The sequence below is a fragment of the Caenorhabditis remanei genome, chromosome III (assembly GCF_010183535.1).
Source record: "Caenorhabditis remanei strain PX506 chromosome III, whole genome shotgun sequence".
Lineage (NCBI taxonomy): Eukaryota > Metazoa > Nematoda > Chromadorea > Rhabditida > Rhabditidae > Caenorhabditis > Caenorhabditis remanei.
Window position 1 is genome coordinate 1,045,058 of NC_071330.1, and position 25,940 is coordinate 1,070,997.

The 25,940-nt window shown below is 40.3% G+C and overlaps 4 protein-coding genes across 4 annotated transcripts; 2 read left to right on the plus strand and 2 right to left on the minus strand.

Moving 5' to 3' along the window:
- Window positions 1–1,738: 1,738 nt before the first annotated feature.
- GCK72_008346 (uncharacterized protein) lies at window positions 1,739–4,767 on the minus strand (the record flags this gene model as incomplete). The annotated part of the gene is made up of 5 exons (XM_053726780.1): window positions 1,739–2,011; window positions 3,408–3,511; window positions 3,562–3,671; window positions 3,989–4,130; window positions 4,713–4,767. The coding sequence occupies 5 exons, from the start codon at window positions 4,765–4,767 to the stop codon at window positions 1,739–1,741; spliced, it is 684 nt and encodes a 227-aa protein (XP_053586357.1).
- Window positions 4,768–5,072: 305 nt separating this feature from the next.
- Window positions 5,073–8,112, plus strand: GCK72_008347 (uncharacterized protein; the record flags this gene model as incomplete). Its single annotated transcript, XM_053726781.1, has 2 exons — window positions 5,073–5,174; window positions 8,002–8,112. The coding sequence occupies 2 exons, from the start codon at window positions 5,073–5,075 to the stop codon at window positions 8,110–8,112; spliced, it is 213 nt and encodes a 70-aa protein (XP_053586358.1).
- A 400-nt stretch (window positions 8,113–8,512) lies between these two features.
- On the minus strand, window positions 8,513–19,059 carry GCK72_008348 (uncharacterized protein; the record flags this gene model as incomplete). The annotated part of the gene is made up of 9 exons (XM_053726782.1): window positions 8,513–8,611; window positions 8,979–9,281; window positions 10,438–10,549; window positions 11,214–11,304; window positions 11,442–11,526; window positions 12,401–12,838; window positions 16,437–16,691; window positions 16,736–16,798; window positions 18,961–19,059. 9 exons carry the CDS (start codon window positions 19,057–19,059, stop codon window positions 8,513–8,515), a joined length of 1,545 nt encoding a protein of 514 aa, XP_053586359.1.
- A 4,819-nt stretch (window positions 19,060–23,878) lies between these two features.
- GCK72_008349 (uncharacterized protein) lies at window positions 23,879–24,625 on the plus strand (the record flags this gene model as incomplete). Its single annotated transcript, XM_053726783.1, has 1 exon — window positions 23,879–24,625. One exon carries the CDS (start codon window positions 23,879–23,881, stop codon window positions 24,623–24,625), a length of 747 nt encoding a protein of 248 aa, XP_053586360.1.
- Window positions 24,626–25,940: the final 1,315 nt, after the last annotated feature.

A 25,940-nucleotide genomic window follows, 5' to 3' on the forward strand; every position in this document is an offset into this window, starting at 1 on the left:
GGAATTTCTGCCATGCGCTACCAAGAGTCAGATCATCAAGGCACAATACGGGACAATTCGCGGTTCACGATCACTTCCTGGCTCAATCAAATTTCTGGCACTGCACAACGAGCACTTCACAACACATTGTCATGCCCCGGGAGTGTAGAGATCAAACAATCTCTACCGACGATCTTTGCTGCCGACTCCCTCGTGACCTCAAAGTCTAACGCGGAATGGAATTCACTAATTAAATCACCGATTATAAACCGGTCCTTTTGTATATATATATATAGCCCTCGATACTCAGGGCATGTCTGTCTTGTCTGAATAAAGTATAAGAAAATATACCACTGAACCAAACATAGATCTCGGCAAGTTCTCTGCCTCTGACAAGGGAAGTCTTTGGAGACACCACTTTCAAACGACCTATAAACACAGTTATAGGTATTTTCGATTTCTGGGAGTTTCTGTATTCTGTAGTCAAAGCCTGCGAAATGTCTCTGAGAGCCGAGTTATGAGTTCTCAAACTTTTCATTTGGTTAAGCTTTTTCACATGGAATTTCAAATCGGCAAATAGTATACCCAAGGTATTCTTAATTTTCCGACGTACGAGCACAGGTAAGCCGCTGGGAAACACAAATGGAACCGCGCGGTGGGCGTAAATACCGCCGAGTTGTAATACCATGTGGAAAAGCTAAACCATATGAAAGTTTGAGAACTCATAAATCGGCTCGCAGATACATTTAGCAGGTTTTGACTGCAGAAATGAATTCATCGTGGTCGAAAATACCTATTACCAAATTTAGAGGTCGTTTGAAAATGGCGTCTCAAAAGACTTCCCTTGTGAGCAACTGCGGACCGGATGGCCTAGTTTCTATTGTGCGACGAGCCGGGCTAGAATGGATTTTTGCATTTTTAGCCTTTTATCCCTGCCCGCGGAACATTAACGACTTGCCAACCGGCCCGGTTTGCAAGCATGGTTAATAGCCATTTTTTTATTTGTGAAAATAAACTGTTCGTAAAATGAAATCAAGATTATCAGAATTATAAAAGAAGGGATAAGGTACATAACAAATGATGTGATTAAGAACTGAAGACAATCATTATCAGCTAAAAAAGTGTTGGTTTATTATTGAAGTTTTGTTCAAGAAAAGAGAGAATGATTGAAAAATACAGTGATGCTTTGAAAAAAAGTATGAATATATATTTGATGATAGAAATATATCAGAAAACATAAGAAAAGAAAGATTAATTTAAAATACAGAACCGCTCAGAAGGCTATCAACTTTGACTGTTTTCAGTGGAAAATGACCAAATTTTACAGTGTATTTCGGTGTCACCTGATTGTCCAATAAACTCAATTTTGTATGGGTTGGACAGAGCAAAAATAGCACATCATTTTTGTAGTTGACCACTTTTTTGTATGGACACTATCTTGAAAGTTATAGGTTGTCAAAGTGAAAAGCTCCAAAATTTCGGTAATTTGCATTGAAATTAGTCGATTTCAGGGAGTAATGGGTTTCTTTACCTGTAACTTTCATGCTAGTGTCCATACAAAAAAATGGTCAACTACAAAAATGATGTGCTATTTTTGCTCTGTTCAACCCATACAAAATTGAGTTTGTCGGATAATCAGGAGACACCGAAATACACTGTCAAACTTGGTCATTTGTTACTGAAAACTGTCAAAGTTATTAACCTTTTGAGCGGTACTGTAAGTGTTTGACAATAGTGTTTGAAAGCGTGCTCTGCCAATCTAATCATTCATGGCGCTCTTAAAAAGTTTCTGAACATTCTCAAAATTATAATCCGTCGCAATCAGATCCCTTATCGCCTCAATCCTTCCTCTCTTCGATTTGCCCATCAACTTCGCCCTGGCCATCATCAGATTCTCGAGCACCGCCAACACTCCCGAATCCTCAATGTTCACCCCCTCAGCCCGCTCCCAAATCGAGTCGTGATCTCGGAGAAGTTTCGCGTTTGTCGGCGACAGGAAGCTGAAGACGTTGTCGTTGTTCGCCTCGAGCTCCTGAAAAGAATCAATTTTCAGTTTAGAAGATGTCGCCTCCCCCCGGTCTTCCCACCGCACGCACGCACTTCGTCAGTTCCGGTAATCCGAGATTCCCCAGAAATGAGAGGAAGGGGACTAAATGGTTTCGAAAAGTTTCGAAAGTTCACCACTTATTCTATTTTTATGTTTCTTTAGAGAAGGAGAAGGCGGGGTACCAAATTTCAGGCTGGCGTGCCGTTGGCGCGTTTCGTCAGAGGGGTGGGGTCACACGTTTGGGAAAAATGAAAAAATGGGGTTCCTTGGACGCGTTTTCTCTGAAAATTTTACGATATAGCTGGAGTACCTTCGACGCGTTTCTACCAGGAAAAAGGTGGCTGGCGCGCCGACGGCGCCATTTTGATAACCGGAGATTTAGGAAATTCATGTAATCAGTAGGTACTCAAAAATCGAAAAACATGTCTGGGGCACCTCTGACGCGTTTTCAGTAAGGAAAAGAAAACGCGTTTTCTCTAAAATTTTACCACATAGCTGGTGTACCTTTGACGCGTTTCTACCGAGAAAAAGATGGCTGGCGCATATGAAGTGTCTGGCGTGCCGTTGGCGCGTTTTACCTGAGGGATTGGGTAACACGGAACTACGTTTAAGACAAATGAAGAAAGACAATGTCTGGGGCTCCTTGGACGCGTTTTCTCTAAAAGTATGCCACGTAGCTGGATACCTTTCACGCGTTTTTACAAGGAAAAAGGTGGCTGGCGCGCCGACGCCGCCATTTTGGTAACCGGAGATTTAGGCATTTCATGTTGTCATTAGGAACTTGAAAACCGAAAAAAATGGGCTGGGGCACCTTCGACGCGTTTCAGTTCAAAATAATTTGAAAGCTCAAAAACTAAGTCTGTAGCGCGTTTTAAGAACAAGGAACTACTGAAAATGATAAAGTGTCTGGCGTGACGTTGGCGCGTTTTCAGAGGCGTGTTGGGGGAGGAGGCAAGGTCACCCGGATCCTTGAGAGAAATGAAAAAGAGCCACTGTCTGGGGCTCCTCGGACGCGTTTTCACTGAAATTATACCACATACTGGGTGTGCCTTTGGCGCGTTTCTACCAGGAGAAAGAAGGCTGGCGCGCCGACTGCGCGATTTTGGTAACCAGGATTTAGGCATTACATCTAGTCATTTGGAACGAAAAACTTTATTAAAAAAGGCTGGGGCACCTTCGGCGCGTTTTTGTAACAAATTAGAGAAAATTAGAGAAAATTCGAAAAATTGTCGTATTTTCGACGTTTCGAGTGAAGAAGATGTCTGGCGCACCTTTGACGCGCTTTTAGAAAAAATTAAACTTTCATGAAAATCAGTATCTGCGGTGCCTTTGCAGCGTTTTTTTAATAGAAATTATAAAATTTTCGATTTTTTTGACCTACCTTTAAAGCAGACGCATACAACTTATCCTTCTCGATATCCAACATTGCCATTACTTTCGGATGGATCAGTTTCAGACAGTGGTCCACACTGTCTTGGTTTAATTCTGAATGCATTTTTTTGTTTAAAAAATCTGAAAAAATCTGAGGTACATACCACAAGCCACCTCGACACGAATCTGCATTTTCATCGTCTGCTCGCTGACCTTGTCACGAATGATACAGATGGTCGTCATGCAGTCGGAGCGGAATGTTGCTTGGCCTTTGCTGAAAAGAGTGGAAAATTCAAATTCAGCGCATTGAGAGCTTTCAGAAAAGTATAAACATGATATATTTGTGAAAAAAAAATTTTTTTTGGAAATTTTTATTTATTTTAAGAAAAATAGGAAAACTTAAATTCCTGTTGTATTTATACTCATTTTAAAGCTTTTGATCTACTGATTTCAAATATTTTACAAATTTCAACATCCCTTGAAGTCTATTAAGCAATTTTCAAAAATTCCGATAGCTCGAAAAAAAAAATAACGCGTTATGTTTTTCTTCAAAAAATCAAAAACACAAAAAAAACCGTATCCCCCATTTACCTATAAGTGACTTGAAGTTGTGTACCGCCATTAGCTGAGCACTGATAATTATTAGTTATCGTATCGGCTGGCGGGCATTTCGACGGAACGTTCGGCAGGAGATTGTGAAGCCACGCGTGGGCTTCAGCGATCGAGAAGTTGCCTGGAAAATTGTGGGAATTGGGTTTTTGAAAAAAATGAGTATGATTTTTGAATTCAGCGTGTTTTGGCGGTTCAGAAAAGTGTAATCATGCCATATTTTGGAAAAATTCGATTTTTGACCTACCAACTCATTTTCGCGGCGAGACCCAAAAACCTAAAATTTTCTGAACCATGTCATGATTATACTTTTCTGAATCACCTAAAAATGCTGATTTCAAAAATCTTTTAAAAATCCGGAATTGAGAAAGTACGGTTAGAGTTATGAGCAAAATTAGTTTTCAGCAAAAAAAACTTTTTTGGAAACTTTAAGTTTTTTTTGAAAGTTTAAAGTTTTTGAGAATTTTCGATGTCATGAACAGAATAAGCTCATCAAGACGGTTCAGAAAAGTATAATCATGCCATACTTTGGAAAAATTCAATTTTTGATCTACCTCCTCATTTTCGCGGCGAGACCCAAAAACCCAAAATTTTCAGAACCATGACATGATTATACTTTTCTAAACCGCCTAAATACGCTGATTTCAAAAAATGTCTTTTCACGCTCTGAATCCTGAAACCAAAAAAATTCCGTAAGATTTCCAACCTGTAAACTGAAGGATATTCAAAGGACGGGAAGAATCAAAGTCATGCGATCTCATGTGTGAAGAAAGCGCTTTGATGAAGTGAGTCGTAATCTGGAAATAACTTATTTTTACAACGGGGACTAGTTTTCCCCATTTTGGGATTCTAGGCCACCATCATCCCACGTCACATTTAGATCTCTGATTCATCGTAATCACACTCTTCTTTTTCTTTTCGTTGTATCCCAATATCTAATTTCTCCCCCCCAAGTGGGCGTGGCTTTCTCCCCCTTCTCTGAAGCCCCGCCCCCATTTTTTTTGGTAAAAGGAAAGATCTTTCTCGAAGGAATTCTTCACTTTTGTGCTCCTCTCGACACACAAAAATGCGCGGAGTTGTCTTGCTCATTGTGCTCTTCGCCGTCTCCGTATTACTCGTCGCCACCGCGTCCGCCCATCCGTTCTTTGTGGCGTTGAGCAGATTACAGGTGAGTCTCTGGGGGTACGGTATATGGGACAAGGTTTTCGTGGTGGGACCCACCAAAAATTTTCACAATTTTTCAAAATTTTCTGAAAGCTCTCAAGACGCCGATTCTTGTAAACCAGTTGGTTATTTTTTGTTATTCTCGCTTTTTTCTAGATTAAAGGTATAGTTTTTTGAGTAAGAAGTAAATTAAAGGGTCTAGTGGTATAGATCATAACAAAAATATTTTCAAGAGGATAATTGGGATGACTAACTTACATAAGAGGTGCGGAGGGATTACGGTAGCAGCATGAGGGGTACTGTATCACTAATTGTAAGACCTTAACGTATTTGTGTGGTTACTGTAAGGTTACTGTAGTTGTAAGTCCCAAAATTTTTAAATATGTATAGGAAGCTACAGTAGTGATGTGAAACTACTGTAAACAAGGGCTCTATGTCCTCTACAGTAATCTAGCTGAGGAGTCTGAAGACTACAGTATCCTGATAGAAAGCTTACTGTAGTTGTTAGTCTCAAAACTTTATAATATGTACAGGAAGCTACAGTAGTAGTGTGAAACTACTGTAAACAAGGGCTCTATGTCCTCTACAGTAATCCTGTTGAGAAGTCTGAAAACTACAGTATCCTAATGTTTACAGTACGCTCCTATCCCCTGTTTTATCTTTCATATTCTAGACACATATGACCCCAGCCCAGTTCTGACAACTGCGCTCTATTGAAATCCCCTTGTCTCTTTTTCTCTGAGTCTCTCAATTTCGAACGCAATTTTTATTCGGTTTTCGTAGAGCGCGGTTGTAAGAAGCGTGTCGTGCTAATACCACACTTACAGTAACCTCATAAATCAAGAACCAAGTTTTTTTTTCTTTTAGACAAGGCTATGCTATTTCGGCCCTCCATAACCATCCAGATACGAATATAGCCCCACTACTTCCTAATAATAGATACCCCCACTCAATTATTCTGACAGCCAGCGCATCCCCCCCCTTAGTTTTGTTTTTCAATGTTTCCCCCTTGTGCTCCGAAACATCATCAGGAAAATATATATTCGCTTTTTAGAAAGACTTTGAGAAGGAAACGTCACCAAAAAGGGGGGGGGGACACGAAGATAAGGAAAAGGGCACACAAACAATGATAAATGGGTCCTTTGAGGGGTTATTAATTTATTTTATTTGGAAAAAGAAGGGGACCTTGGTATGAGGGCAGAAATAACATAGCCTTGTCTAACTGAGAAAAAAACTCGGTTCTAGATTTATAGGGTTACTGTAAGGGTAGAAAGCTCTATCAATTTATACATACTAATGTGAAAATGTCAGAATTTTAAACCTTTCTAGCTGACCCTTGTTTCAAAAAAAATTTCTGGAAAGTCACGTTTTCTAAAAAAAATTATGAACTAAAAGCCGTGCAACTCGATTCATTTTTGTCCTCTATAAATTTTCAAACCAGATTCAGAATCCTAACAATTTCTGCTTTCGAACTACATGTAAAATAAGACACAAGAACATCTGATATCCTAATCAAACGCACACGACTAGATTTACTGACTGATAAGATCTACAGTATCCCAGACACACTACATAACTAAAAATGACGCAACATAGCTCATTTTTGTCTTGAACAAAATTTAGAACCCTCACATTTTCAACTTTGAGGCTGTAGGACACACGAATTTTCAGAATTTTTAGAATCGGTGTGCCAAACTACAAACTACAACTTTCCAACGCCCTAATTATTCCAAAGGATCCGCCTGATCCACTAATGACGCTACCCCCTCTCTCTATTGTGTTCACACTTTTTGTGCTCAGTGAACAGCAAAAAATTTGCAATAATTTTGTGAGAAGGGGACACCCTCAGACTAGTGTAGTGGACATCAGAACAAACGGACACACATAATGTCTGTGTGTCTGTCTGTCCGGATCAGGGTTGGGAAATTCCGGGCCAGCCCGGGCCGGGCCCGGCCCGGCCCGGCTTCAAAAATGTGCACAATTTTTTCACAATTTTTTGAATTTTTTTATAAAAAAATAGTCGAAATTCTTGTACGCTTCAGTGTTTATCGGTTTTCTAAAAAATAGTAGAAAATTCGACGTTTTTTGCAAAAAAATCAAACAAATTTTCAACAATATTCAAATTTCTACAGGAGTCGGGCCGAGCCGAGGAAAATTTTTCAGTCGGCCCGGCCCGGCCCGACCCGGAATTTCCCAACGCTGGTCCGGATATACCAAGTAACTGAACAAGCAGACAAATACCTTAGGCTTCTCCTCAAGTTGTGCGGAATGCGGTTTTTGAAATTGCGGAGGGCAGAATTAAACATTTTCAGCGGAAACAAAAAGCGGAACGCGGAACTCCCCTCAACCCTGATACAGTAAACGTCCTACTTTGAGAGGGAGTTACGGTATCACTGATTGTCCCACAAAGTTAATTTTTATGGATCATACAGAACAAAGGTAGAGCTCCATTTTTGTAGTTGACAAATTTTTTGTAGGGACGCTCCATAGCAAGTTACGTACCGGCAAAGTAATTTCTCTCTCCAATCGGCCCAGTGCGATTTTCAAGCTCTCCGCTTAAAATGACCATAACTCTCTAGGGAGTGTCCATACAAAAAAGCTGTCAACTACAAAAATAGAGATCTATTTTTGATCTGTATGATCCATTAAACATTTTAGTTGGTGGGACAATCAGTAATACCGTAACACCCTCTCAAAGTTGGACGTTTTCAGCTGAAAAAGGGTGCATTGTAATTGTCCCTCAAATCGACGGTTTTCAGTGCACAATAGTGCAATTTTTGTCTGATAATGGTCAAAATTGTCTGTTTTCTTCAAAAATTTCCAATTTTCAGGACGCCGACAGTCTGATGTCAAAACGCGCTCTCGACAAATGTGGCTGCAATCTCGGATGCTTCTACTCATCGGCTCGAGACTGTATGAGTTGTTGTGCGCTGGCTCTCTAATGGATAATGGATTCTCTCTTCTGGATAATTGCTGAATTTCTCTGTTTCTGTGTGTCTGATGTCCCCCTCTCTCTCTCTCTTTTTTGATTTCTCAAATTGATGGTTTGAAAATGAAATGAACATGAAATCCCCTGTTTTTGAGAAGATTGTTGGAGGTTTTTAGAGCTGTCGGTGTGTCCGGGTGTCCAGATGTTTGGATTTCTTGAATTATTAGATTTCAGGAATATTTTGAATACCATATCTGTTTGTCTGTCGGTCCGGATGTCCGCAGTTACACGAATTTTCCAGAAAATATTGGATTTTGTGTTCCAGATATCACGATCCATAATGAAACTGACTTTTTCAAAAAAGTCTGTCTTTGTGTCCGGATTTCCAGATGTCTACAGTTCCCCGGATTTCGTCAAATTCCCCTAATTTCGACGGATTCCAAGATATCCAAAATAACCCGAAACCGACTGGATTCGGTCTGTCCATCTGTGTGTCCGGATTTCCGGATGTCCTAACTTTTTTGATTTTGAAGATTTCGGTTTGTCAGTCTGTCTTTCTGTGTGTCCGGATATCCCCTGGTATCTCAGATGTACGAAACTTTCAGATTTTCAGATTTTCACACAATTTTGTCGCTTTGTCTGTCTGTCTGTCTAGATGTCTGTCTGTCTGGATGTCCGGATGTCCAAGCCATCGCATCTTATCTGTTCAAAATTTGGACTCATCTATCTCCCTGTCTGTCAGTCCAATTGTCCAAGTATCCCAAACTTTTATAGATTTTTGCTTCCTTCCCAATTTCCGTTACCCATTTTTCTTCTCTGTCTGTCCATCTGTTTGTCCAAATGCCCCCCCCCCTTCCTCGTAACTACCGTAATCCTTACCTGCGCACACTTTGGCATAATCTTCGGGCACACATACAAATTGATAACCCCGGAGTCTCCTTCGCTCGCCTGAACTCGCAATTCCAGACGACACACGTTAGCCTGACAACGGTACGAAGCCAGAAGTGGCCACGGATTGAGACCATCCTGATGGACTTCACTGACCACCGACGCATTCTTTTCCACTTCCATCAGACGGATTGGTAGTTGACTTTGGACGACGACAAAGTCAATGGGGATGACTAGTTCAATGGTTAGGTTGTAGGCGCCGAGCGCCGCACTGTACTCGAAGTTCTCGTGTACCTGGAAATAAGGAATCTAGAGAATGGACATTAGGGTAACTGTAGCAGTTCACACAGTGTCAATTTTTACATTTTCAGAGACAACTGAATCGAAAATTGAAGTTTTTTGGTATTTTCAGAGTTTAGGCATCAATTTTTAGCTACTTTTTAGGTATCTTAATCAAAAGTTTATCAAAAATTTTGACTGCAACATCCTAACATCCGAATTCGATGAATTTCAGAGTTTTTTCTTTCAAATTCGATTTTTGCGACTTCAAGGTCTAAAATGACAAATCCAGTAGCGAGCACAAGTGAGATATACCTCCATACTTTCATCTGTATCTCTGCTGAAACAAGTCCGTTTTGTGTAAACTTTTTTTTCAAAGGTAGCTGAAATATCCAGTAAAACTAAAATAAGTGTTTTGTTCAAAGTGATCAGCTGATTTTTTTGATTATCGATTTTTCCTGATCTTGATTTGAAAATCCGGAAAAAAAACTTTTTATTTTTGAACTGGACCCTATGATTTTTTGAGTTCAAAATGTTGAGTAACGTTCATAAAAACAAAATATAATATTAGAATGCTTCTGTGAATCTTGATCATCGTGCTACAGCTCCAGAAGTCCAAAGTGGTATGCTTGGCTAAATCGTTATAACTCATCGTAAAAAGGTCCGAATATATCAAAAATGCGGGAAAGATGCGTATTATATTAATCACCATTATTACAACAAAAAATCATAATTCTGAGAAATTTTTTCACTAAAAAAAATTTGGCTTCCAACATTTAGCTAATTTTTCATGCTTTTTGATCATCTGTATCTGCTTTTGTCAAAATAAAGGGTAAAAGTCTTTTAAAATCGTGAAAATTTTGAATTTTTTAATATACCCTGACCATTCAGATTTTGTAATTATTGCCCAGATTTTGAGTCCATGAAAACAACAACTTTTGTAAGAATATATTCATCTCTCAGTTTTCAAAAATTCTGTAGTTTTTAGGTCTCATGTCGACTCTTAAAGGCGCATGGGTAAATCTGACGCTGTTTTTTTTCAGAGGTTGGAAAAAATGAAAACTTTAAGAAACGCTTTTAAATTTTTATTCAATTTCTCTAAACCTAGTCATGATTATAGTCATTCGAAAGCGACTTGTCCTCAAATATTCAAAAATTTCATCGATCTCACCTGAAAACTATGAAAGAACGTCGAGCCGGCGCCGCCTCCTTGTCTCTTCGTAATCTCCTCATATCTCAATCGCTCCTCATTGACTTTCGATTGCAGCTCTTCCACTTCTGATCTGAAAAAAGAAAAAGTTGAACTTTTCCTTATTAAAGGAGGACTGAAGTCATATTTTTTTATTTCAGATTCTGATACTTCGGAAAATTCTGAACAACTTTCATCATTGGAGCATATGCTAAAAATCGCTCTAAATGCCCTAAATTCACGTTTTCCCGGCTCAAAAGGAGCCTAGATGGAAGAGTTTTCCCACGCGAATTTTCGCCCCCGTGTAGTCCTCTCGGAGAAAAATATTTCTTTTTATTTCTCGATTTTTCGTTTTCTTGCTTTTTTCAACAAATTTTCGTGTTTTTTTCAATTTATATCGTAAAAAAGAAGAAAAAACACGACAATTTGTTGAAAAAGGCAAAAAAACGAAAAATCGAGAAATTAAAAGAAATAATTTTGTCCGAGAGGACTACACGGAGGAAGAAATTCGCGTGGAAAAACTCTTCCATCTAGGCTCCTTTTGAGCCGGGAAAACGTGAATTTAGGGCATTTAGAGCGATTTTCAGCACATGCTCCAATGATGAAAGTCGTTCAGAATTTTCCGAAGTATCAGAAAATGAAATAAAAAAATATGACTTCAGTCCTCCTTTAAATAATTCATAGCACAGAAAAAACGTCATCTTGAAAAATTGAAATAGATGTTTGCAAACTTATAGGATATCCGATTACACCCTCACCTCAACTGTTGCATTTTCACATTGAAATTCGCAGCGACTGGCAGGTTTTCGATCATCGGGCGACTTGTTTTCGCAAGGGAGAATAGCCAACCTGGAATTATTAAAAATCTGGCGTGTCGTTGACGCGATTGAGTTGACATTGATGATTGGTATCAGAGTGTTAATACATACATAGAAGCATACAGAAAGACATCCGGACACATGGACAGACAGACAGACAGAACATACCTGTGAAAGTGCAGACAATTATATCAATCTCAGTCTTTGATGCCACATTGCCACATGAGATTCCAGTGATCGACTCGTCGCAGGACTGAAAAATATGTAGATTCAAAGAAAATTTCTATGAGAATTTGAAAAAAAAATCAAATTTTGAGAAAAAAATCCTAATTTGACAAACTTGGAAAAGGCGTAATGGTGTCAGTTGGTGTCCGGTTATTTTGAAATTTGGGAATCAATCAGATTAATTCTGGAACTTTATTTTTGAAGTTGACAACTTTTTTGTACGAGCACTCCTTAGAGAGATAGTGACTGTAGAAGATTGCAGCTCCGAAATGGCAGAAGGTATGCATGCTTCCCTTCGCGGTTCATAACTCTCAAGGGAATGCCCGTACAAAAAAGTTGTCAACTACAAAAATGAAGACCTAGATTTGATCTAAAACTATATAAAAAAATAAATAGTTGAAGACAATTACGAAAAATGTGACGCAATGTCAAACATCACTAATTTTGGGGTTCCTCCTTCGAACTTGGTATCAGCGCTTAGGCTTAGGCTACAGGCTTATAACTCTCCAGGGAGTGCCCGTACAAAAAAATTGTCAACTGCAAAATTGAACACCTAGATTTGATCTACTACTATGCCAACATTCAGTACAATTGGACATCATGACGGCTGATGAACTTAACGTCTATTTTTCCATATTTGTTCATCGTTTGGGTCGGCCGACCATTTTTATTGAAATTTCAAAAAAATATCAGAAAATTTTGTGACAAAATTGTGCATATTTTTTGAATCCGGGCCGGCAAATTCCTCATTGGTTTATATTTAATCACAAATATAGAACTCGTCGAGATCTAGATTTTGGTATACTTCTCAGCTCATAAAACTCAGTTTGAAGCAAGTTACGCACCGCCCAGTGCTAAATCAGTATGAATTTTTCAAAATTTTCCAAAAAACCAAAACTCACAAAAGTGCCAAACAAATGCGGGTGATCCGTCTCATCAATGGTATAAATCTCAATAAGGCCATCCTCTTTTCCCACAATAATATCCGGAAACGGACCGCCCGTCACCGCGTGACAAACGATAGTAGTCACACACGCGCCACTCGTCGTGTCAATTTCCCATTGGATTTTTCCACCGCCTTGAGGGAGACTGACGAGACCAAGACGGCCTGTCTTAGTACCGTAGAGTACCATCATTTTAGTGTGTCCACCGTCACCCATGAATAAGGCGACGGTGAATGGGACAGAGTCGAGACGGACTTCGTAGGCAAGGTTGTTGCCTTCGATGACTTGGAGAGTGGAGTTACCGCACGCGAGGACTGAGGTGTACTCACGTGCGCCCCACGCTTCTTCGAAGACGAGACTCACGACGTCGTGGATGTCTTCGGTGCAGAGATAGTTCTGGAATAGTGGGATTTTTGGAACGGGCGGAGAGAGGGGGTTCAGAAAAGTATAATTACGGGGTATATTGTTTTCGGGTCCAACCACGAAAAGAACGGTCAAAACCCAACTTTAGAAAATTTTCAATTTTTTCAAATCTCTTTGTTAAAAACGGAATAAGCATATTAAGACGGTTCAGAAAAGTATAATCATGCCCTGTTTTGGAACAATTTGGTTTTTTGGTTTTTTGACCTACCAACTCATTTTCGCGGCGAGACCCAAAAACTCAAAATTTTCAAAACCCTGCCATGATTATACTTTTCTGAACCGCATAAATACGCTGATTTCAAAAATTCAAGAATTTCCTAGATTAGAGCAAAATGGAGCTAGTTATGAGCCAAACTAATTTTGAGGCAAAATCTTTTTTTTGAAAATTGTGTTCAATTACTATTTCGCGGCGGGACCCAAAATCGAAATGTTTGGAAAGTAGTTATTTTTTTTCTCAAGAATTGGTCTAATTTGGCTGAAATTAGCTGAAAATCCGTTTCAAGTCAATTGCCTTCGCGTAATTTTCTTTTAAAACTCTTATAATGCAGTTAATTAAATAATTGCAGACCTCGTTAATTACTTATACCTTCAAAATTGAAGAAAAACCAATATTTTCGAAACTGAACTACACTAACATGACAAATCGTGTCGAGACCCAAACTTCTGAATTTCAGAGATTACGGTAGCTCGGTAAGATGCGTTGCGGGTGCGTCGCGTGCGTCATTGATAAATTTGATTTTGCAATTTCTTTCTTCTTTTCATCAAATTTTCTAAGACGTGTCCATGTGTTTACTGAGAAGTGACTAACAAAAAATTCTGCGTCTCGCAATCTCTCTACCGAAAGACCTTGCATGACTCTTTTTCGTCAGTCTTGCTTTTTAGTTGTCCTACCGGAATGGGCAACGTAAAATGTTGTATATATATGTACCTGATTTTTATTAAATGCTAATTTTTTTTTCTATTATTATTCGACTGCCTCATGGATATGGCTGGTCCCTGTATTTTTGATTTTTATTAAATTCTTGCAGAACTTTTCCAAATTTAGCCTGTAAGTTTGAATTTTATTTGAAACTTTTGTTTCCAATGCTTTTTCAGTGACACTAAGCCTCGTAGCTATTTCTTCCCAAGTCGTATGACACCCCCGGACTCCAGGGAAGAAACGACAACTCATCAAAATTATTCAATTCCGATTTTCGTTTCTCCAACGCACTTCGCAAAGCCCATCAAAGAGTCAACATAGTTCTCAATGGTCTCCATCATGCTGATTTCGAAATTTTCATCAAATGCTTCAAGTCCCCTTTCGGAATATGCTCCCACAGAAGATTGGACATTAAACAAGATTCTGGAGGACCTTGAAAAAGTCATCACCAGAGAGGAGTCTATGTCACCAACAGAATGAACGCGGTGAGACAACTCTCAAGCCAGATCGAGGACAGTGGAACAGAAGTGGTGTTCGGTCATGTCACAACTGACCAGAACCCAGTCGATCTCGGGAATGGACAAAAGCAACTCTTCCATGGTCGAACGGACCGAAGTTGTTAGAAGAAAAAGAATGGATGAAAGAACACAAGTTCTTCTCACTCAAGTCTCAAGATGAATTAAACACGTTTGCAGTCTTGAATTGGGCAGCTACGAAATCTTTCGAATTGATAAAGAGAATATCAGCATATGCCATGAAAACTCCTCAATAGATCAGAGGCAGAAATAGGCAGAATGAACCCGATTCGGGTCTCTTTTTTGGTATAATTTCCTTATTTGTTTATTGTACTTTGTCCCAATCCTAAAGATCAAATAACGAACATATTTTCCTTATCGATAAGGAATTTAATAACGAAGAAACATCTCTTATCTATCGAAAATCTATATCAAACTCAATCTATCGAAGTGAATCATATTTTTATTAAATTCTTTTCTCCTCCCCCGCTTATATGTTCCGCCCCTTAACCAAGGACGTTTGTCCCCTCATTCTTTTCATCATAGCAGTAAGAAATCATTCTTCTTTATTTTTTCCCCCTTTTTCTTTCCACTGCTATAGTTATATATTTTTACCATTTTTTACCGATACCGATTGTTATTTGTTAATTCCTTACTGTTATTGTATCTTATTATAACTCGTATATATTTACTTTACTTAAATGGTTTAATTACCAAAGTTCGAGGTATAATCAACACACCAACCAATCAACACATTCAAGCCAGACTCTCCAGGCACTGGGGAGAGTCAATTTACAGAACACATCACAAGAATCCAACCTCCACGGACAAATCCCATTCAAGAGAAACCAAAAACCCGTACTGCCAATTCTGTAAAAAAGAAGGACACTGGGGAAGCGACTGCAGGACACATCCAGACCTTGAAAGAACGGCTGGAAATAATACGATCAGATGACCGCTGTGTGAAGTGTTTCAAGATCGGACACTCTGCAGACAAGTGCGACAGAAGAAACTGCAGAAACTGTGTTCTCTTTGCTTCAAAAAAGATGAAACATAGTGTCGAGAGAAAGAATGAGTCATACAAGAAGGGTCAACAAGACTAGAAGCCGATAAAGATATACGGTCGTATATGCATGTTCCAAGAGGAGATGGATGGAGAAATCCACTTCAAGTAGTGCTCATACCCCACAAGACTACAGCCAAATGATGGTAGATGGAGGAAGCCACTTCGAAGGATACGACATGATCTACCAAAGTCCATCGATTCTACCGGATATAACCAGGCTAAGATCTGGAGCAACGATGATTACCGCTGACGTGAAGAAAGCATTCTTGCAAGTCTTCTTACATGAGGACGATCGTGATGTCACCAGGATAGGATTTTGTGGTTAGAAGACATTCATAAACCACCCACACCGGACCCCCTTCTAGTGTTAATTATTGGTTTATTATCTAATGAACTATTGTTGAGCAGTCTACTTATCACATCATATCGACAGGACTAATTATACAGATGGAGAGATTTCTATTCCAGATCAGAGTTGAGCGGAATTTCGCCTTCCGCCTTCCGCTTTCCGCCATTTCAAAAACCGCATTCCGCTCAACTCTGTTCCAGATAACAAAAAGAATTTTCCGTTAGTCATTTCTCAGTAAACACAGAGATAGATCTTAGAAAATTTGATGAAAAGAAGAAAAAATTTGGAAAATTAGATATTTCAACGAACAACGCATCTTTCAGAGCTACCGTAATCTCTAAAATTCAGAAATTTGGGTCTCGACACGATTTGTCATGTATAATGTAGTTCAGTTTCGAAAATATTCGTTTTTCTTTAATTTTGAAGGTATTAACGATATAAGTGATCGGCATTTTTGCTCATATCTCGGTTCGTTTTGCACCAATCTCAAAATTTTTTGACTATTTGAAACCTGCAAGTTCTTACGGTTCAGAAAAGTATAATCATGCTCTGTTTCTCAAAATTTGACTCTTGACCTCCTTTTCGTGGTAGGACCCAAAAATTCAAAGTTTTTAGAAGGTGGTCATGATTATACTCATATGAAAGCTCTTGTCGTACGGATTCTAAAAATGTCATTTTCAAACTTAATATAGTTCATTTTAATGATGAAACGAGCCACTTACATTAGAATCATGCGAATCCCTGTATCGACTGTAACTCTTCCTCCCAGTCAACACCACATCCAATCCTCTCACAAACATCCGATTTGCCGTCTCAGCCATATTCGTCTCCATCGAGAAAAACGTCTTTCCTCGCCGATTGACTCCTCGGACAGTGTTCTGAGATGCCACAAATATCTTATCCTTCTTTTTGGAAGACTGTGGACCACCGAGTGCAAGAGACTGGATCGGGTAGCCTGGTTGGGTTTTGAAGATGATCTGAAAGTGTGCTCTGATGATAAATTCCTGAAATAAGAACTTACCGTGGTGTCATTGGATTTGCGGGAGAGACAAATCAGACTTCCGTTTTGACCTCCGACAACGATCTGAAAAAAAGGGGATAATATTACCGAGAGGTGGGGTACAGAGGTAAGCTAGTGCGCTCTACTGTTAAACGCAACCATAAGGGTTACGGTAGGGGACAGGCACCGTGCCTATATTCAAGTTTTCGAGTTCGATCCGCGTGCGTGAATAGGCGAACTGTCAGACATATCAATGACGCACGCGACGCGACCGCAGCGCCACTTTTTTGGAAAAGTGGCGGTATTTTCAATTTTGAGATAGTTTTCAATTCTCCATCTTATTTTTCTTTGTTTTTTCAACAAAAATAGCTCTTTTCAAGAAAACACAAATGAAATGGCACAGAGGTGGAATCAAACCATCAACTCTCGGAACCAAAACAAACAGCCTTAACCACACGACCACACAGGTGAATCGCGACTCACGAATAATCATACGTTTACGAGTAATCGGAAAATTACTCACTGGTAGCGAAATTGGGAGACAAGTAATACGCATGATAGCGAAACTATACGCATTGATGAATAATGGACGAATAATTAGACTATCGCGAAAAACCTGATAAGTTATTGGTAAATCGCGAAAAAGTGGGCGGGACATGTTTTCCAAGACTTTTGTTTCTCATTTTACTTATTTTATCTTTTTTTCCTATTTTTACCTCTTTCTGTAAGAGCGTCTCTCAATGTGACTTCCTAAAAAAACTGATTCGATAATCTACAAGAAGAGGTTTGTCTGCAATCATATTGAGAGTCTTAATGGAGACATGTTTTCAGATTCGGCTAGTGCAATAACTCAATCAATTTTGGATGAAAAAACTAGCTGAGAATACATGGAAACATTATTAGGTAATATTAAAAACTTCTTGTTTGAAGTACTTATTGCTATTTCAGAGTATCGAACTACTCTTCAACTCCATTACGCGTAATGCATTACCAACACCACCGACTGCAACGATTCAAAGAAGCTGTTTGGAGAGGAGAGGAGCTGCATGTTCGAAAAAGAGGCGTAGCTCTTGAGGACGGAAAATAATGTATAACTTTCTTTACTTTGTATATTTTGAATTACCCTTTTTTGTCCTTTTTTTATTTACTATTTTCAATAAATATTTTTTCTCAAATCCAGCGAATTCCAATAATTTTCGCGATAGGTGAACAATTACCGATCGCGATTACACAAATATCATACGTTTTTAGTCGCGATTTGCGAGCAATATGTGAATTATTCGTCAATATTCGCCATTTACCAATTACAGACCGATTTATTTATTTATTTAAAATACGTACGTGAGAGTACGTGGCAAGGTCAATAGGGGGGGGGGGGGGGGACTTGAAATAAATAGAGGGAGAATAGTGAACACGTGGAAGGTAAATGAATTGTTAGTGTTATTGGATGGGCGAATACTTATTCATGTCAGTTGTACCGCAATACTGGAGAAAGCTTAATGTTTTATTGAGCCGTAGGACTAACTATTTTACTGAGGACGCGGTGAGTGAAAAAATGCTCACGAATTTTAGATCTTGGAGTTTTCCAATGATAGAGGTGGCCTCGTCTGGTATTGTGAGATGAGAGTTGAAAATAATTGGTATAGTCAATATCTATTTTTCCTATTAATAATTTACCGAAGAAGAATTTATCGAATCCGGCTCGTCGGGAAGACTTTGTATAATAGGTATCATCGCTTGTACGTATCGGGACAAGTTCGCGAACAATATTTGACAAATTACACGCTTGCCGCGATTCACCTGTGCACGCGGTTCACAATTACGAGCCCGTCGGCAAAGCGTATATGAAGGTGCGGAAAGTCGGCACGAGGGAAGCTGAGTAAGGTGGAAAAATAGTACTAAAATCGAGTTTTCAAAAGCTAAAATCGATTCAAACTCTCTACTTTTTGATATTTTTACATAGAAAATCAATTTTTCCCACAGAAATCGAACCAATGTTCCCAAAAACAACAAGATCCGGGAAAATTCTTTTTTTTTAATCGAAAAACCCGAAAAAATTGTTTTTTTTTATAAAAAGCGTTCCGAATTTCAATATTTCACTTTTTCACAAAAAGAAAAAAAAAAGAAAAAACCAATCCATCCCGCCGGGGAATCGAACCCCCAACCTCTAGAACAAAGAGCTATATCGTTAACCCCTCGGCCACGCCAGTCAATGTTTCAACAGTCGTACAGGGCGTATATCTTACCACATCGAATTCGCTGGCTTTCTCCGCCGGAATCACTTTCATACATCCACGATTAGTGGTGCCCACTTGGGCGAAATCAGTTCGAGAATAGTTTTGCATTATCGATTGGATAATTGTGAATAGTAGATATTATTCGAATTTGAATGATTTCTTTTTGTCGGAGAAGAAGAAACTAGAAGACGTCGCGTGCTCGAGTTGTCATGGCAACTCGAGCAGGAAATAGAAATAGACGAAGAGCCCCCGGGGAGGAGACGCAGAGAAAAAGAGGAGGAGACTTTATTAGAGAGTTCAATAAAAGAGATTTGGTCAACATTAATAAAGTGGAATGCAGTTTAGAAAGAAGAAAAATAATTAGAAAAATGAAAAAAATGTTAGATCTCTGGTGACCCGTCATAGTTGAAATTGTCGCTCGAATGTGGACTTTGTTGTTGAGGATTTCGAGGAGATGGAGCTGAAAAAAATTATATTTTTAATTTATGGATGTCGGAAACGCGCTCTATGGAGAAACATTCATTGTTCGGTGGAGCGAGTTGGCATAGTGATAGTGCGCTCTACTGCACTTTTTTTGCGATCGAGGGAATTCGTGTGAATGCAAATCTGCTCTAGTGTAATTTTTGCCGAAATGTTTCCGATAGGGCGAACTTGCATTTTATGACTGCAAATGCGCTCTGTTTCACTTTTTAAAGATGCAGCAAACACGCTCTAATGGATAGTGGGTGGAGTTTCAAAAAAAGTTCGCACCAGAGCGAATTTGCACCGAGTGAAAATGCAAATGTTCTCTAGTGTAATTTCTGCTGAAACTGCGCTTCATCGAAAAGTGGGCGGAGCTTTGAAAGTTGTTTCGATGAGAGGAATTTACATTCTATGAGTGCATATGCGCTCTATTGATAATTAGGCGGAGCTTCAACAAAGTTCCCGATAGAGCGAAAGCAAACGCGCTCTGGCGCACTCTATCGAAAAGTGGGCGGAGCCTATACTAGAGCGATGTTAAAAATGCAAATTCGCTCTATCGCAAATTTAGTCCTTCAAAACTTCAATAGAGCGCTTTTCATCTGTATCCAAAACTACAAGACATTCTTCATTCTTCAGTTAGTCGGCCAATTTTAAGCAATAATCACAATTTAAGTCAAAATATCAACAAATTATACAAGAAATTAGTATTAATCTTGAGAATCCTCTGGTTCTTGTTTGACAACGACATCTGCTAATTCATCCGGCTCTTCTTGTTTCACCACTCCTTCTTCTTCTGATTCCTCCGGTGGTGCCCGTGCCTCCTTGAGCATCTCAAGTCCTTGTGGGAATTCTCTAAAACAAAAGAGCGACTCGTCCTCTTCTCCGCCAGGAATCGTGCTCAATCCACACTCTTTGAACGATCGAATTATCAAATCCTTTGGTAGTTCTCTCCACGCATCAAGTATCCATTTCAAGTAGAGATTCATTGGTGGCGGTTTCATTTTTCTGGTTCTTGTGAACGCCTTCTGTCCGTGAATCATCCATTCTTCATAGAATTCTTGGATTTTTGCTTTGAATGGTGCTTCCCAATAACAATTGGACGCCTGTAAGGAATTGAGATTTTCAGGAATAGCAGGTATGGCTGGAAAGCTGGAGACGTGGAGATTCTGAATCTGCTGCCAGATTTTGTCTGACATTGAAGTGAAGAGGGCTATATGACGTTTTAAAGAAGGCGCTCTAACTCGAGTTCTTATTAGCAGTCCACCATCTGCGCTCCAACGCAAACGAGAGAGTATCGACGAGAGACGCAGAGTTTTTTCTCGCGCCAACACAAAATTTCACAGTTTTTGACCTATTCTCGCAAGTATTTTTTGTAAATTGTTTTGAAAAAATGCTAGAATAAGTCAAAAACTATATAAATCGGTGTCGACGGGAAAAAAAAAACTCTGAATCTCCCGTCGATACCGTCTCGTTTGCGGTGAGGCGCAGTTGTAATAGAAATGCTCGGCTAATAGTTCGGTAGAGCGCATTTGTAACCATACTCTTCTCATGGAGCTATAACTCATTCCTTGACATCATTCAGCTAATTCTGACGCCAGAAATGGAATCCGGAAGGTCATAATAGTGTAGTTCTCAGTTTTCAGCGATTTCAACCTATATTCAGAATCCCCACTCCTTCAACTTCCCAGTCTTTTCATCATTCAAGTACCTGCAAGAACGTCTCCATCCCTTCAGGTATCACCACCGCATCGATATTCAATCGATTCAACGTGTTCTTCGTACCATCACTAACATGCGTCTCAGCGTCATCCCAAATCAATAGTTGTCCCGTTGACACCGAGTTCCCAACTATTTTTTTCAGAAAATCCTGCGTTAGTATCTCATCGAATTCCGCCGTTCCAGCCCACACCAACTTCATAAATTTTTGAAATTCGTGAGTAATCAAGCCATCAGGTGTCCGAACTGGTAGCAACACGTATGGGCGACACTTCGAGCCATCACTTCTCGCACACAACATAACAGCCACGTTTAGAATCTCGTGTCCAGTGAGTGTCATGGAGACCTGCAACTTATGGGTGTCCCTCAGCAAAAATTCGACTTGTATACCTGTTTCGCCTCATCTGATTCAGTTCTAGACCAATCAAAGTCTAGATAAACCTCATCACACGCTAGAATCGCTCGATATCTGTTCTCGATCCGAGTGGTTTCCAGAGACAAAATGTGATCGATCATTTTCGGAATGCTCACCTCTTCTGGCTCAGATTTGATCTGAGGTAAGAGATCGTGTTCTTTCAACAAACTATGCACCCAATCTGTGTTCTCCTGGAAATGTGATGAAGTATATTATATCATCAATATGTTTCAGCATATACCAGCATCTGCAAATCCACTTCCTCTGCTTTCTTCAGAACTTCCTCTCTCGTCGGTCGCAGATTCTTCTCTTTTTGCTTATTAATCCATAACTCCATCTCAACAACGAACAAGATCCACCGTAATGAACCCACATTCCTTTCTGGCCCCTCTTCTTCCACTTCCGATAGCTCTATTTGCTCCATCCATCGAAGAACACTCGGTTTGCTGACCCCAAACTTTTTGGTGGCTTCTACGATATCCTTCTCCCGTGCGTATTTCACAACGCTCACTTTGAACTCTTCATCGTATCTTATTCCTCGCTTCGTCCGTTTCTTACCGTTTGGTGGCTGATTTTTTTGGACTTTGACGAACTCTTCGTTGTCGGATAATCCTGAATTCGTGGGGGTAAGAATAAATTTGAAATAATCTCGACAAAAATTTCGATTCGCGCCATAAAAAATAACAAAGGAGCGCTTTTGAATTTGTTGTTCTAAATCCGAAAAGAGAGATTCAGTTCAATATTTATTGAAATGGCATTTTCAGCATACTCCATCCGCCTGAAATCAAAATTTCGAGCTGAAAATCATAGAATTCGCTATAAACTAGAAGTCATATAGTTTTGAATCCGCTCTTTTTAATATGGTGATAGTCAAAACAGTGCAAGACTCCTGAAAAGTTGAAATTTTTGCTCCGAAAAATAGCTCATTTTCCAGCATAACCCGACATATAGTCGCTGGAAAATGAGCAAACTTTCGGAGCAAAAATTTCAACTTTTCAGGAGTGTTGCACTGTATTGACTATCACCATTAAAAAAAAGCAGATTCGAAACAATATGTCTGCAAGTTTATAGAAAATTCAAGACCCTTGTAAGTCTGTTATGTGACAAGTTTTTCCATTTTCAGCATTCTAGCAGTGGCTATCGTACCAGTTATAGATATCATCGATATCTACATTTCGGTACATTTTTTGACTCACAATTTTGATCTCAAAGCAAGTCCAGATGACAAATAGGTTTATCATATACAAATTATATAGAGAAACATCGTCAAAATTCAATTATCACGACGCCCGTTTCTCGCTTTCTTCAGAATTTCGAGTCCTTGTGGAATTTGCTGATGGCTTCTCTATCGACGTCGAATTCTTCAGAAGCTTTAATATCCAACGTTTTTAAAGCGTGAAATATTTATAGTTCAAGAAAAATGAGAAAATTTTATTTAAAAATTAGAATTGAAAAATGGTAAAGAAAAAAGGTACGAAAAAATTGGACCGTTATGACCAACGGTTTTGAAAAGCGTGCCATTATAATAGAGGAGAGTTTCAGACATGGTTGGAAAGCAGACATCGTAGGGATTCAGAATCCTCACGTCATCAACTTTCCAACCAGATCGCCAAGCGTCACATCACATACCGTGGACTACTGATGACGTTCCAGCATCCGCTCCACCATCACGTCGTCCTGTTCCCTGAGAATCCGCCACGTCGTCATCCCGGTCCGGTTGTCGGTAAACAGCTCTATCGACTTCAATAGCTGGCGGTGCTTGATGACGTTCCGGTGTCGTTGGATTACTACTGATTTCCGATGAGTGATAGGATGAAGGCGTGCCGTGGTCATCGTCGCCGCCTCCAGGAATATTTTCAAAGAATTCACGTAGCAGAGCCATATCGGTTTCTGGAGCTTCGTCGGCATCAGAATCCTTCAAGTTGTCGTTTGACGACGAAGACTTCTCACTGTCGTTATCTAATTCTTCAGAATCCGCATCGCCTGGTTGTCTTTCTAGACGTCTTCTGGATTCTGGAGCCTCAGCAACACCATTATCGTCAGAAATGTCGGATCCTGCAGATGGAGATCGCACTGCTTCTGGAGGCACGACAGCTTCTTCTGAATTTTCGCTCGGTGGTCTTCCGAGAAGTCTTCCGGATTCTGGAGTCTCGACGACAGCGTTATCGTCATATGCATCACTCAGGGATGTGCCTATGGAGGCGCTTTGGGCGCTGAAAGATTTCAAAGTAGGCGAAAATGCGACGAGAGAGAGTGTGTAAAATCGAGAGAGTGTGTCTGCGTCTCTCCATTTCGCACACTCTTTCTTGTCGCATTTTCAAATTTCGACTGAAAATGGGAGGCGCTCAACGCCGCCCGGGCACATACCTGGCATCACTCGAGTCTTCTGTAGAATCCTCTTCGTCGATGTCTGATTCTGCAGAATCCACATCGCCTGGTTGTCTTCCAAGAAGTCGTCTGGATTCTGGAGCTTCAGAAACGCCATTATCGTCAGAAATGCCGGATCCAGGAGATGGAGTTCGCATGGATTCTGGAGCTTCAGGAGCATCTGGAGCGCCGACAATGTCATCTGAAGGCATCTCACTATCGTCGTCTGATTCTGCAGAATCTTCTTCGTCTTGTGGGCGTCCCAAAAGTCGTCTGGATTCTGAATCCTCCATAACAACATCATCCATAGATTCTGGAGCATCGTCGCCTTCAGAATCTGACAAGTGTCTTCTGGATTCTGAATCCTCCATAACAACATCATCATCGGGACTGTTAGATCGTGAAGATGAAGATCGCATGTCTTCAGATGCTCCTGGAGCGTCGACGGCTTCTTCTGAACGTTCGCTAGGAGGTCTTCTGGATTCTGGAGCCTCAACGACAGCGTTATCTTCAGAAATGTCTGATTCAGGAGACGGAGTTCGTGAGACTTCTGGAGCTTCCTCTGGTCTTCTGGATTCTGGAGCCTCAACGACAGCATTATCTTCAGAAATGTCTGATTCAGGAGATGGAGTTCGGCTAGCGGATTCTGGAGCTTCTTCCTCATCTTCTACTTTAACCTCTGGTCTTCTGAATTCTGGAGCTTCCACGACTTGATCAGAAGGTCCGGGAACATCTGGATCCTGGACAAAACTTGCTTCAAAAATATCCGGCGATGGCATCTGGTCTTCCGGTTCTTTTTTGACTTCTGGAGTCTTGGTGCCTCCAGAATCTTCGGAGCATCCAGAGCCTTCGGAAAGCCTTCTGCCTTCCGGAGATTCCAAGGCTAGCGTTTCGTCGAAGGTGTCAGGCGGTGGTGTTGCGGATCGTTCGCGTTGGTTAACAAAGACGACGTCTTCTTCGTCGGCTTCTGGAGCAGATTCTGACGATCCACATGGAGCAGTTGGTGGTTCTCTCGCTTCTGGATCCCGTGGAACGAGTCCTACCAATTCTGGAGCCGCCATATTTACATGAAGTCGTTGATCTTCTACGACCTCATCTGAATCCTGATCCTCCGAATCATTCTCGTTTTGCTCTTCGATTTCCGCATTCTCCTTGTCAAATGATTCCATCAGAATATCTTCTTCTGGAGTGTCAGGATGACGTCGTCGATCCTCGTCGGCTTCTGAATGATGTGAAGAGTTCGGTGAGCTGTTGTTAGATCGTGGAGCGAAAACTGGGGATTCTGGAGGCAAATCTTGGTTGTATGGAGACGTTGGATTCGAGATGGACTCCACGTCGGCGTCGTCATCTATGAATTCTTCTGGATCTTCCGGGTCTTCGATGTCTTCTGAAGCCTCTCGAGAGACGTCTCTGACTTCAGGAATTCTGACATCTTCTGGATCATCTATTGGAGCATTTCGTGGAGAACTTGAATCCTCCATCAGGTCGACGTCCTCTGGGGACACTCCTTCTGGCTCCGATACGTCATCTGGAGAAGATTCACGAGGTTGTGGCATGGCTTCTGGTTCCCTGACGTCTTCTGGAGTCTCGCCTCGTTGTTTTCCTCCGACGTCGTCCACATCCATGACGTCATCTACCTTAGATTCCTTTTCTCCGGAATCCACTCGATCGACTTCGATCGGATCGACTTCTGGACCGAATTCTGATGATTTTTCCGATCTTTCGATGGATTCATTCCGTACGGCGGCTGGTGATGGAGTACGTGGACCGATTCTTGTGAGCACTTGATTCGGCGGCATTTTTAACTGAAAAATGATGAATTTATTGAAATTGATTCTATCCGGATGTCCGCAAGCCGATTTTTTTGATGAAAACCCCCACATTTTGTTCAAAAAAGCGTCAAAGGCGCGCCAGATCTATCTGAGAGGTCAAAAATAAGAATTTCACAGTTTTTTCGTCTGTATGTTTCTCTGTTTGTCCGAATGTCTATACAGATTGTTTAAAAACGCGTCAAAGGCGCGCCCGTTTT